Source organism: Scyliorhinus torazame, chromosome 2 (genome assembly GCF_047496885.1).
Source record: "Scyliorhinus torazame isolate Kashiwa2021f chromosome 2, sScyTor2.1, whole genome shotgun sequence".
In the NCBI taxonomy this organism is placed as follows: Eukaryota; Metazoa; Chordata; class Chondrichthyes; order Carcharhiniformes; family Scyliorhinidae; genus Scyliorhinus; species Scyliorhinus torazame.
In genome coordinates this window covers 133,079,132-133,093,495 of record NC_092708.1, presented here as the reverse complement: position 1 = coordinate 133,093,495, position 14,364 = coordinate 133,079,132, and the positions used below count along the sequence as shown (strand labels likewise).

Below are 14,364 nucleotides of genomic sequence, written 5' to 3'. Positions count from 1 at the left end.
CACGAGGGATCCCTGCACTTTCTGCCTGTTTGTTTTTTTTCCCCCTGACTGTAACCCAGCTATTCTTGTCCTGTACCTTGGGTGTGGTTACCTCCTTGTAACTCTTCTCAATCACCCCCTCTGCCTCCCGGATGATCCGAAGTTCATCCAGCTTCAGCTCCAGTTCCCTAACACGGTCTTTGAGGAGCTGAAGTTGGGTGCACTTCCCGCAGGTATAGTCAGTGGGGACACCGGTGGTATCCCTCACCACCCACATCCTACAGGAGGAGCATGTAACTGGCCTAGCCTCCATCCCCTCTTACCTGACAGAATATAGCTGCCCTGTGGACTAACTAGATCTCCGCCCTCCGACCCTGCTCCCAGTCAGCTACACTTTCTGTAAACTCCTGGCTCTCTTCGCACTCTTTGCGGAAATGTCGGAAACAAAATGAAAGGAGCGCCTTACTCCCTCCTCACCTAACTCCCTCGGTCACCAAACTCTCACTATCGCACTCAAATGCACCAAATTCAGCACTCCCTCGGTCACCAAACTCTCACTATCGCACTCAAATGCACCAAATTCAGCACTCCCTCGGTCACCAAACTCTCACTATCGCACTCAAATGCACCAAATTCAGCACTCCCTCGGTCACCAAACTCTCACTATCGCACTCAAATACACCAAATTCAGCACTCAGTGCAAACAAAGTCTGCACTGTAGGGGATCACTTTTATACTGTGAATCTAGCCTCTGAAAACCTGGCCTAATCCAATTAACTAATTAACAAGCTCCAGCTGCAAGTGCCTACAAGTAGAAGCCGGTTTAAAGCTTATTGAAAATTCACCTTCTTCTAAACCAAACAGCAACTTTTAAGTTAATTAACTAAATAAAAGAAAGACTAAACTTTAGATAAAAATGAAGCCTTATACTCCCTCGGTCACCAAACTCTCACTATCGCACTCAAATGCACCAAATTCAGCACTCAGTGCAAACAAAGTTAGGGTGATCTTTCAGGAATCACTGGAGGCAGGGAGAGTCCCAAAGGATTGAAAAATGGCTAATGTAACATCCCTGTTTAAGAAGGGAGGGAGGCAAAAGACAGGAAATTATAGGCCGGTTAGTGTTATTAAGGATGAGATTGCGGAGTACTTAGAAGTGCATGGTAAAATAGGTGTGAGTCAGTGCAAATTTGTCAAGGGGAGATCATGCCTGACAAATCCGTTAGAGTTATTTGTGGAGGTAATGAGAAAGGTAGACGTGGTTTATATGGATTTCCAGAAGGCCTTTGACAAGGTGACATACAGTCTGCTAAATAAGATATGAGCCCATTGGGTTAGGGGCAAGGTACTGATATGGATAATGGATTGGCTGACTGGCAGAAGGCAGAGAGTGGGGATAAAGGGGTCCTTTTTAGGAAGGCAGCTGGTGACCAGTGGTGTTCCGCAGGGTCAGTGTTGGGACCACAGCTGTTCACGTTATACATTAATGATCTGGAAGAAGGAACCAAGGGCATTGTTATTAAGTTTGCAGATGATACAAAGGGACAGGTAGTATTGAGGAAGCAGGGAGGCTGCAAAAGGACCTGGACAGGCTAGGAGAGTGGGCAAAGAAGTGGCAAATGGAATACAATGTGGAAATCACACCGGAAATTAGAGGCACAAAGTGACTTATGAGTCCTGGTTCAGGATTCTCTTAACATGCAGGTTAATTTGGCAGTTAGGAAGACAAATGCAATATTAGCATTCATGTCGAGAGGGGCTAGAATACAAGATCGGGGATATTCTGTTGAGGCTGTCTAAGGCTCTGGAATATTGTGAACAGTTTTGGGCCTTCTATCTAAGGAAGATTATGCTGGTCTTGGAGAGGGTCCAGAGAGGATTCACAAGAATGATCCTCGGAATGAAGGACTTGTCATATGAGGAGCATTTGAGGATTCTGATTCTGTACCCGATGGAATTTAGAAGAATGAGGGGGGATCTCATTGAAACTGACAGAATACTGAGGGGCCTAGATAGTGTGATTGTGGAGAGGATGGTTCCACTAGTTGGAGAAACTCGAACCCGAGAACACAGCCTCAGACTGAAGGGGCGATCCTTTAAAACAGGGATGAGAAGGAATTTCTTCAGCCAGAGGTTGGTGAATATGTGGAGCTCATTGCTGCAGAATTGTGGGGAGGCCAAGTCACTGTGTGTCTTTAAGACAGAGATATATAGGTTATTGATTAATGAAGAGATGAGGCATTATGGGGAGAAGGCAGGAGCCTGGGGTGAGAAACATATCAGCCGTGATTGAATGATGGAGCTGACCCAATAGGCCGAATGGCCTAATTCGTCTCCTATATCTTATTGTAATGTTGAACAGAATTTTATCATCTTTCCATATTTATCTTTGCTCTCCAGGATGAGGCGGAGTAGTGCGCTGTCTTGGCAGAGAACAATGAAGTCCGATGGTACTTAATTGGTTCAACTAGATCTGGGAATGAACGGTTAATCCAGATGTGTGCCCAATGTGCTTGTGCCTTTGCCTTTAGGTTTGAGAGAGTGAAAATGGACGACATATCATGGGAAATGGCTCATGTTTGGAGAAACTGAAGGTTTAATTGGCAACAAGGATATGCAAGGTGGCTGTGAATGAGCAGTTGAGCAGATTAACAGGTTCGAAAGTATTGTGAAACGGTCAAAGGTCAGGCAGCTGGCTGCTTGAAAGTGTAACTGAATAATTGGGGCAGAGTTTTCTTTTTGTGTGGACATAGCAGGGTGTCTGATTGTAAGGGTAGGGGAATTAGGGTGGTAGGAGATACTGGCCTTCAAATAGAACATGGAACGATACAGCGCAGTACAGGCCCTTCGGCCCACGATGTTGCACCAAAACAAAAGCCATCTAACCTACACTATGCCATTATCATCCATATGCTTATCCAATAAACTTTTAATTGCCCTCAATGTTGGCGAGTTCACTACTGTTGCAGGTAGGGCATTCCACGGCCTCACCACTCTTTGCGTAAAGAACCTACCTCTGACCTCTGTCCTATATCTATTACCCCTCAGTTTAAAGCTATGTCCCCTCGTGCCAGCCATTTCCATCCGCGGGAGAAGGATCTCACTGTCCACCCTATCTAACCCCCTGATCATTTTGTATGCCTCGATTAAGTCTCCTCTAAACCTTCTTCTCTCCAACGAAAACAACCTCAAGTCCATCAGCCTTTCCTCATAAGATTTTCCCTCCATACCAGGCAACATCCTGGTAAATCTCCTCTGCAACTGCTCCAAAGCCTCCACGTCCTTCCTATAATGCGGTGACCAGAACTGTACGCAATACTCCAAATGCGGCCGTACCAGAGTTTTGTACAGCTGCAACATGACCTCCTGACTCCGGAACTCAATCCCTCTATCAATAAAGGCTAACACTCCATAGGCCTTCTTCACAACCCTATCAACCTGGGTGGCAACTTTCAGGGATCTATGTACATGGACACCTAGATCCCTCTGCTCATCCACACTTCCAAGAACTTAACCATTAGCCAAATATTCCGCATTCCTGTTATTCCTTCCAAAGTGATTCACCTCACACTTCTCTACATTAAACTCCATTTGCCATCTCTCAGCCCAGCTCTGCAGCTTATCTATATCCCTCTGTAACCTGTTACATCCTTCCACACTGTCGACAACACCACCGACTTTAGTGTCGTCTGCAAATTTACTCACCCACCCTTCTGCGCCTTCCTCTAGGTCATTGATAAAAATGACAAACAGCAACGGCCCCAGAACAGATCCTTGTGGTACGCCACTTGTAACTGAACTCCATTCTGAACATTTCCCATCAACCACCACCCTCTGTCTTCTTTCAACTAGCCAATTTCTGATCCACATCTCTAAATCACCCTCAATCCTCAGCCTCCGTATTTTCTGCAATAGCCTACCGTGGGGAGCCTTATCAAACGCTTTACTGAAATGCATATACACCACATCAACTGCTCTACCCTCGTCTACCCGTTCAGTCACCTTCTCAAAGAACTCGATAAGGTTTGTGAGGCATGACCTACCCTTCACAAAGCCATGCTGACTATCCCTGATCATATTATTCCTATCTAGATGATTATAAATCTTGTCTCTTATTATCCCCTCCAAGACTTTGCCCACTACAGACGTGAGGCTCACCGGTCTATAGTTACCGGGGTTGTCTCTGCTCCCCTTTTTGAACAAAGGGACCACATTTGCTATCCTCCAGTCCTCTGGCACTGTTCCTGTAGCCAATGATGACATAAAAATCAACGCCAAAGGTCCAGCAATCTCTTCCCTGGCCTCCCAGAGAATCCTAGGATAAATCCCATCAGGCCCCGGGGACTTATCTATTTTCAGCCTGTCCAGAATTGCCAACACCTCTTCCCTACGTACCTCAATGCCATCTATTCTAATAGCCTGGGTCTCAGCATTCTCCTCCACAACATTATCTTTTTCCTGAGTGAATACTGACGAAAAATATTCATTTAGTATCTCGCCTATCTCTTGGGCCCTGAGCTCTGGAATTCCCTTGCCTCACCTAGCTGCTTATCTTCCTCTCTTCTCCTTTCAAACATTCTTTTTAATATACCTCTTTGATCAAGCTTCTGGTGACCAGTTCCAAAATTTCCTTACGTAGCTTGCTGTCAATTGCTTTCTGATTATGCTCCAACAAAGCAACGTGGGATGTTTTGTTACGTTAAAGGTGCCATATAAATGCAAGCCGTTAATGTTGAAGTCTTGGAGATAAAATTATCTGACCTAAATTGTGGAAGTAGAGAGTTAGTTTCAAGACAGAAAGCAGATAGTGGAAGTTAAGGTTAGTTATTCAGAATGACCCCTGCTCTCATGAGGATCAGTGCTGGGACCACTGCTTTCCTCAAGTTACATTAATGATTTGAACGTCGGAATCAAAAATACAATTTCTAAATTTGGGAATGACATCAAATTGCAGGGGCTAGTTAATACTAAGAAGGGACGGCATGGTAGCACAGTGGCTAGCATAGTTTCAGCTTCACAGCTCCAGGGCCTCGGGTTCGATTCCCCGCATGGGTCACTGTCTGTGCGGAGTCTGCACGTTCTCTCCGTGCCTACGTTGGTTTTCTCCAAGTGCTCCAGTTTCCTCCCACAATCCAAAGATGGTTGGGTGGATTGGCTGAATTTGCAACTTGTGGGAGGAAACCAGAGCACTCGGAGGAAACCCACGCACACACGGGGAGAACGTGCAGATTCCATCTTTAAGTGCGTCTCCTGCAAAAAGGCCTCAGCCGCCTTCAGACTCCTCAGGTGCGCGAACACACCTACTGTCCAGGGGAAGGTACTACCAGAGGTTGATGGACTGGGAGGGGGCCCTAGTGGGGAATATAATGTGTAAGTGGGGTGAGGAACTGTGAGGGAAGGTGAAGGCTGGGACGTGGGCTGAGACCCTGCGAAGGATGAATGCCTCCTCGTCATGTGTGAGGTTAAGCCTCATTCAGTTTAAATAGTCCATAGGGCACATATGACGGTAGCAAGGATGAGTAGGTTTTTTGAGGGGGTAGAGGATAGATGTGGATGGTGCATGACGGGGGTCCTCGAATCTCGTCCACACGTTTTGGGCATGGGCGAAGCTGAAGGGGTTCTGGCAAGGGTTCACGGTATGATATCCGAGGTGCTGGGGGTGAAGGTGGCCCCGAGCCCAGAGGTGGCGATATTCAGGGTATTGGAAGACCCGGCAGTTCAGTTGCCGAGAGAGGCCGAGGTTTTGGTCTTTGCTTCCCTGATAGCCCGGAGACGGATCTTTCTCGGGTGGAGGGACTTGTAGCCGCCGGAATTCGTGAGGCAGGAAAATGTCAAGTTCATCTTGAGGGGGTCGGCGGATGGATTCACTCGGACGTGGAAGCCATTTATTGATTTCCTTAAGGAGGTTTGAGGGGTCAGCAAAGGGGAAGGATGGATTGGAGAGAGTAAGGGGGTTAAAGGGGAAGACAGAATGGGAGATGGGGGCAGTATTGGGAGAGGGGGGGGGGTGGAGTGGGTGTTGGTTGTTTATAATGTATGGTGGTTCTTCTACTTTTGTTTGTTGATATGTAAATGCCATGAATAAAATATTTTTTTTAAAAGTCCAGCCAAGGAACTGGAAGGAGACCTGTGGCGCAGTTGCAATTGGGAAGATGGCGGAGGGGGAAGAGTTGTCGCAAATTGAAAACCCCAGATGGAGCAGTTTCTGGCATTTATTAGAAAAGAGCCGCGAGCAGCGAAAGGAGAGGCATGAAGATCAGTCGAAGGCCATCGAGGGAGCGGTAGCACCCCGAAAGGATCGATGGAAAGAGTCAAGAAGAGCCTGGAGGCGCAGGGGTCGCAGATTCGGGAGATGGAGAAGGTGATGTCCGGTCGCAGAAATCGGGTGGTGGCGTTGGAGGTGGAGGTGGAGCTCCTAAGGGACTTCCTTTACAAGTCACTAAGGGCAAAGGAGAGGAGCATGAGAACAGATCCAGAAGGCAGAATCTGCGTATAGCTGGCTTGCCAGAGGGTGTGGAAGGCACGAGTGAGACGAGATATGTCTCAGGGATGCTGGCTGGGCTGGTGGCAGAGAGGGTGCTGGACAAGGCCCCGGAGATAGGCCACACAGGTCTCCCAAGGCAGAAACGAGAGCGAGGGAAGCCGCCACGGGCGATGATTATGAGGCTCCATTAGTTGATGCATAAGGAGAAGATCATGCGGTGGGCCAGAGAGAAGTGGAAGTGTGAATGGCAGGGGAACAGGATCCCTTGGAGCGGAGCTGGCGAAAAGGCACGCCGATTTCAACAAGGCCAAAGCTGTTCTATACCGATGGCAGATCAGGTTTGGGGTACGGTACCCGGTGAAACTGCGGGTGACTTTTGAAGGCCGGGAGTACAATTTTGAAACCCCAGAAGAGAGTAATGATTTCATTTGTGACCATATTCTGGGGAGAATTGAATGCTAATGGGAGATGAAGGAGCTGGAACAACAGAGATCGGAAGATGCGGGTATTGGTGGGGCCGGAGGGTGTGGGGTGACTCTGCCGTTGTGATTGTTTGCTCAGGGGCAACAAGATGGTAAAGGGGCAACTGCTCCTCCCCCTCTGTCATTTATGTGCTTTTCGTTTTGGAGGGGGTGACCTGTGGATTTCGTTCTGCCTTTGGGTGGGGTCCACGGGGAGCCGTTTGCACAGACCAACGAAGTGAAAGGGTAGGGGGAGGGGTAGATAGGAGGAGCCTTCGGGCAGGAGCTGCCACGCTGGCAGATAATGCTGGTGGATGGAAGTGAGATGGGGGAGGTGGACACAGAGGTTGGCCAAGTGAGGGTGGGGGGAGGGGTGTGTGACATGGCAGTGTTGGAGAATGAGCCATGGGCAAAGAAGGGGGCCATCTTGGATGGGCTGGTCCAAAGGAGGTAGAATTGGAAGTGGAGGATGGCGGACAGTAGAGGGGAGTGAAGGCGAATGCCTCCGGTAAGGTTCGTAACATGGAATGTACGGGGACTGAACGGGCCAGTGAAGAGGTCTTGGGTCTTCGCGCACTTGAGAAGCTTGAAGTGGGTGGTCTTTCTGCAGGAGACGCACCTCAGGGTGAAGGATCAGGTTAGGTTGAGAAAGGGATGGGTGGGTCAGGTATTTCACTCTGGGTTTGATTCAAAGTCGCAAGGGGTGGCCACGCTGCTGAGCAAAACGAAGGGGTTTGTAAGGGCCAACGAAGTGCGGGACACGGGTTCTGGAGGTATGTAATAGTGAGCGGGTTGGAGTGGACGCCGGTAGTGCTAGTGAATATTTATGCGCCGAATTGAGACGACATGGGCTTTGTGAAGGGATTGTTGGGAACGATTCTGGTCCTGGACACGCATCAGTTGATTATGGGTGGTGATTTTAATTGCGTTCCAGAACCGAGGGTGGATAGGTCGAGCCTTAAGTCAATGGGAAGGTTGAGGGTAGTGAAGGAGCTGGGAGGGTTTAGGCAAAGGATGGGAATGGTGGACCCGTAGAGGTTTAGGAACTCGTGGGAGAGGGAGTACTTCTTCTCGCATGTGTACAAGGTATACTCTAGAATTGACTTTTCTGTGATGAGCCAAGAGGTGTTGGGGGTGGTGGGGGCGATATATGCGGGAATCGTGATCTCTGACCATGCGCCGCACTGGCTGGAGGTCGGATTTAGCTCGAGGTAGGAGCAGAGGCCAGGATGGATGTTAAATTCGGGGCTGTTGGCGGACAAGGGTTTCTGTGAGATGGCATGGTTGGAGATCAGAGACTATGGAGTTGAATCCGAATGGGGAGATATCCACAGAAGTTTTGGGAGGCATTGTAGGGAGTGGTTTGGGGGGAGGTTACCTCGTTCATAATGCACAGAGATGGGAAGCATAGGGAGAAGTATGGACGGTTGATGGGCGAGGTAGTCGAGTGGGCTACGGCGGCAGGCCACGTCCTGAGAAATCCTGAAAGTACGGACAGGGAAGGGGGAGGTAGTGTCGGAGCCAGGTACGATTAACGAGGTGTTCAGGGAGTATTGCGAGAAGTTACATAGGGCCGATCTGGGCAGTGAGGAAGGGGATATGGGGCAGTTTTTGGATGAGCTGGAATTGCAAAGGCTGGACGAGGAGAGGAGGCAGGGGCTGGAGGAGCCCCTAGGGCTGAGAGACGTGATGGATAGTATAAAAGGGATGAAGTCGGGGAAGACAGTTACCCGGCGGAGTTCTATAAGGAGTTCCCAACGGAGTTGGCACCACATTTACTGGGGGTGTTTGGCGAGACACTGAAGAATGGGGAGCTACCGGAGACACTAACCCAGGCGTCGATCACGCTAATCCCGAAGAAGAGGAAGGACCCATTGGAGTGTGGATCATACAGGCCCATATCACTGTTGAACACGGATGTGAAAGTGTTGGCCAGGTTTGAGGCAGGGAGGGTGGAAGGCTGCCTTCTCTGAGTGGTTGCAGAGGACCAAACAGGTTTCATAAAGGGAAGGCAGCTTTCCAGTAACATTAGGCAGTTATTAAACGTGATCATGACCCCATCGAAGGACGGGTATCAGAGGTAGTGATCTCTATGGACGTGGAGATAGGGGTTTCTGCTGTCGCCGCTGCTATTTGAGCTGGCGATAGAGCCCTTGGCGATGGCCCTTAGGGGATCAGCAGAGTGGCAGGGATTGTGAGTGGGAGTAGGGAACACCACGTGTTGCTGTACGCAGACGATCTGTTGCTGTTCGTGTCAGACCCTTTGGCGAGTATGTGGTGAATTATGGACATACTAGAGAGGTTCAGGGCCTTCTCAGGCTATTAGTTGAATGTTGGGAAGAGCAAGGTGTTTCCGATAAATGTTCCTGGTCAGGGAGCCAATCTTGGAATGTTGCCATTTAGAGGAGCCAGGGACAGGTTTAGATATTTGGAGGTTCAAGTGACGGGGGAGTGGGCAACAGGGCACAAATGGAACCTGACAAAGTTGGTGGAGGAGTTTAGGGATGGGATATGGGATATGTTATACCTGACACTGGTGGGGAGGGTCCAGGTAGTAAAAATGAACCTTCTGCCAAGGTTCCTGTTTGTATTCCTAACCCTCCCGATTTTCATTCCGACGACCTTTTTCCGGAAACTGGATGCAGCGATTTCAGAGTTTACATAAGCGGGGAAGGTACTGAGGGTGAAGAGGGTCCTGCCACAGAAGCAGAGGCAGAAAGGGGGGTTGGCATGACCAAATCTGTTGTAACCGGCTCAAGGGACTGAATGGCCTGCAGCTGTTCCTGTACATGATGAGGAATTGGTCAGTGCAGATGCTGAAGAAAAATGGAGGGAGGATATCACTTATGAGCTTGGTGGAAGTTGGTGGACATATTGCACTGCTGAACTAATCACTGAGATTAAGAGTTTCAATATTGCAAAGATCTTTGCTGAACAATTGGTGAAACTGTCAATACATATTACTGATTATATCATTTTTTAATATCGAGGTTTACCCCAATAATGATGGAGTTATGTTTCCTAAAAAATACTTGAATTTCTCAATTAATTAGAACATAGAACAATACAGCGCAGTACAGGCCCTTCGGCCCACGATGTTGCACCGAAACAAAAGCCATCTAACCTACACTATGCCATTATCATCCATATGTTTATCCAATAAACTTTTAAATGCCCTCAATGTTGGCGAGTTCACTACTGTAGCAGGTAGGGCATTCCACGGCCTCACTACTCTTTGCGTAAAGAACCTACCTCTGACCTCTGTCCTATATCTATTACCCCTCAGTTTAAAGTTATGTCCCAGCCATATGTTCGTGCCAGCCATATCCATCCGCGGGAGAAGGCTCTCACTGTCCACCCTATCCAACCCCCTGATCATTTTGTATGCCTCTATTAAGTCTCCTCTTAACCTTCTTCTCTCCAACGAAAACAACCTCAAGTCCATCAGCCTTTCCTCATAAGATTTTCCCTCCATACCAGGCAACATCCTGGTAAATCTCCTCTGCACCCGCTCCAAAGCCTCCACGTCCTTCCTATAATGCGGTGGCCAGAACTGTACGCAATACTCCAAATGCGGCCGTACCAGAGTTCTGTACAGCTGCAACATGACCTCCCGACTCCGGAACTCAATCCCTCTACCAATAAAGGCCAACACTCCATAGGCCTTCTTCACAACCCTATCAACCTGGGTGGCAACTTTCAGGGATCTATGTACATGGACACCTAGATCCCTCTGCTCATCCACACTTTCAAGAACTTTACCATTAGCCAAATATTCCGCATTCCTGTTATTCCTTCCAAAGTGAATCACCTCACACTTCTCTACATTAAACTCCATTTTCCACCTCTCAGCCCAGCTCTGCAGCTTATCTATATCCCTCTGTAACCTGCTACATCCTTCCACACTATCAACAACACCACCGACTTTAGTATCGTCTGCAAATTTACTCACCCACCCTTCTGCGCCTTCCTCTAGGTCATTGATAAAAATGACAAACAGCAACGGCCCCAGAACAGATCCTTGTGGTACTCCACTTGTGACTGTACTCCATTCTGAACATTTCCCATCAACCACCACCCTCTGTCTTCTTTCAGCTAGCCAATTTCTGATCCACATCTCTAAATCACCCTCAATCCCCAGCCTCTGTATTTTTTGCAATAGCCTACCGTGGGGAACCTTATCAAACGCTTTGCTGAAATCCATATACACCACATCAACTGCTCTACCCTCGTCTACCTGTTCAGTCACCTTCTCAAAGAACTCAATAAGGTTTGTGAGGCATGACCTACCCTTCACAAAGCCATGCTGACTATCCCTGATCATATTATTCCTATCTAGATGATTATAAATCTTGTCTCTTATTATCCCCTCCAAGACTTTGCCCACTACAGACGTGAGGCTCACCGGTCTATAGTTACCGGGGTTGTCTCTGCTCCCCTTTTTGAACAAAGGGACCACATTTGCTGTCCTCCAGTCCTCTGGCACTATTCCTGTAGCCAATGATGACATAAAAATCAAAGCCAAAGGTCCAGCAATCTCTTCCCTGGCCTCCCAGAGAATCCTAGGATAAATCCCATCAGGTCCCGGGGACTTATCTATTTTCAGCCTGTCCAGAATTGCCAACACCTCTTCCCTACGTACCTCAATGCCATCTATTCTATTAGCCTGGGGCTCAGCATTCTCCTCCACAACATTATCTTTTTCCTGAGTGAATACTGACGAAAAATATTCATTTAGTATCTCGCCTATCTCTTCAGACTCCACACACAATTTCCCATCCCTGTCCTTGACTGGTCCTACTCTTTCCCTAGTCATTCGCTTATTCCTGACATACCTATAGAAAGCTTTTGGGTTTTCCTTGATCCTTCCTGCCAAATACTTCTCATGTCCCCTCCTTGCTCGTCTTAGCTCTCTCTTTAGATCCTTCCTCGCTACCTTGTAACTATCCATCGCCCCAACCGAAACTTCACACTTCATCTTCACATAGGCCTCCTTCTTCCTCTTAACAAGAGATTCCACTTCCTTGGTAAACCACGGTTCCCTCGCTCGACGCCTTCCTCCCTGTCTGACCGGTACATACTTATCAAGAACACGCAGTAGCTGATCCTTGAACAAGCCCCACTTATCCAGTGTGCCCAACACTTGCATCCTACTTCTCCACCTTATCCCCCCAAGTCACGTCTAATGGCATCATAATTGCCCTTCCCCCAGCTATAACTCTTGCCCTGCGGTGTATACTTATCCCTTTCCATCATTAACGTAAACGTCACCGAATTGTGGTCACTGTCCCCAAAGTGCTCTCCTACCTCCAAATCCAACACCTGGCCTGGTTCATTACCCAAAACCAAATCCAACGTGGCCTCGCCTCTTGTTGGCCTGTCAACATATTATTTCAGGAAACCCTCCTGCACACACTGTACAAAAAACGACCCATCTATTGTACTCGAACTATATCTTTTCCAGTCAATATTTGGAAAGTTAAAGTCTCCCATAATAACTACCCTGTTACTTTCGCTCATATCCAGAATCATCTTCGCCATCCTTTCCTCTACATCCCTAGAACTATTAGGAGGCCTATAAAAAACTCCCAACAGGGTGAATTGCTGAATTAGTTATATTCTTAGGATACCAGATTGACTTTGGTAAGAAATGTTAATTTAAGATTTGCTATAACAATGTCAGTGTTTTAAGTGATTTAAATTACTCTCAATATTTATTGTGCGAACCATAGGGAAATCCTATTAATTTAATGGGTTAAATGTGTAAAAACTGATTTGTTTCACAGGTTTATGTTAAATTTCCAGAATAAATAGTTTGGAGTTTATTGATTGAACTTCAAACTGAGACAATGTGCTTATTAAATGATCAGCAGCTATAACCTTTTCTTTCTGTGCTTGCGGGCTTGCAGATGTGAAGATATGGTGGATGTGCGGAGATTGAAAATGCTTCAGATGGTGCAGCTTTTCAAATGTGAGGAAGATGCAGCACAGGTAAATCATTGAACTGGTTTGAAGTAAGAATCTGGAAATAACGAATATTTATGCATGTAAACTTAGTGGGATGTCAAACTGGAATTTGGAAAAGAATGCAACATAATAACAGTGATTTTCTTTTGCTTCATTTATAACAGGCAGTTGAATGGCTAAGTGAACTATTAGATGCCCTTCTCAAAACTCATATTAGACTTGGGGATGATGCACAGGAAGCCAAAGTTCTCCTGGAAAAGCACCGCAAATTTATTGATGTTGCCCAGGTATGCCAATGCTCTTAATGCTACAGCTACTTATTCACAAAGGAAGCAAGTAATGATCTGTTGACGATGACAGAATTTGTGATAATTAACTACTCAATAATTATTGCTGCCAACAAGAGCAGATTTTCAAATGTGAAGAGGATGCAACATCATTGAACTGGTGCTGTTATCAGAGAAAAATCTCCCAGCGCACTTCACCGAGGCTTAAGGAAAAGTTGGACAAATTAAAGGAGGTATTAAAAGGGTTGACTGAATGACTCTTTAAAGAGCTGGGTTTTTAGAAATGCCCTTCTCCTGCATTTCTCTGATTCTGGTTTGTTATGCACTGAATGTCTTTAGTGCCTGGGTCTCACATTCTGCAATTCCCTCACTAAGGGCTTAATTTAACCAAATAGGAACTATGTTCCATAGTGAGCGTGTTTAGCTGCATGTTTCCCAGCACTCAGTGCCGAGAAACACAATGCTATCTAACGTGACTTGGATTAGATATGGGACTTCGCGGGGAATGCGCAGCCGATGACACACTTAGTCCCGTTTCCTGCACTGAGGAGCCCACTCGCTGAAACGCCTCAGTGCAGGGAGAGGTCGAGGTGCTATTTCTAAATGGCGTCCCAATTTAACGAGCCCCAGATGCGATCCCCAAATCCCTCCCCCTCTTCACCCCCCATGCCCATGCAGGGCACCTCCCTCTCCGATCACCACTAGGCAAAAAATGCCAGCTTCACGCCTTGGCAGTGCTATGGTGCCCAGGTGGCAGCAGAATGCCAAGGTACCACCCAGCTTAGGGAGCATGCACCTGGGTGACTCCAATCCCTGAGAGATCCCTACGAGTGCCGTTCCGTCTGGTCCCCATTTGTGGAGACCAGTACTGAATCGGGTTCGCCCGAGGTCTCCAAGGTGAAGGAGATAGATCCCAATGCCTTGGTTAGCTCAGGGAGCTGCATATTACAGTGAGACTAGCTGCCTTATTTTAATATGCAGATTTGCTAAAAAGTGATCCTGCCCACAATGGGTGGGCTTCACATCGTGATATCTGCAAGATCACGATAGATGACCCCAGAGCGGGGTCTCCCATCATCTACCGGCCGCATAATGCCACAGTGCGCTGCTTTTGAAGCACAGCGTGGCCAGTAGATCGTCCCCTAAACCTCACCATCTCTCCACTCTCTCTCCTCCTTAAATCCAA

At 47.6% G+C, this 14,364-nt stretch overlaps 1 protein-coding gene across 6 annotated transcripts in view; it reads left to right on the top strand.

Annotated features, from left to right (window-relative positions):
• sestd1 (SEC14 and spectrin domains 1) overlaps positions 1 to 14,364 on the top strand; it is a 275,430-nt gene that overhangs the window by 252,825 nt on the left and 8,241 nt on the right. For all 6 annotated transcript variants that reach the window (XM_072477346.1, XM_072477354.1, XM_072477310.1 and 3 more), the window contains 2 exons: positions 12,834 to 12,915; positions 13,056 to 13,178. In XM_072477346.1, coding sequence (XP_072333447.1) covers positions 12,834 to 12,915; positions 13,056 to 13,178 — 205 coding nt within the window. The remainder of the gene's footprint in view (positions 1 to 12,833; positions 12,916 to 13,055; positions 13,179 to 14,364) is intronic.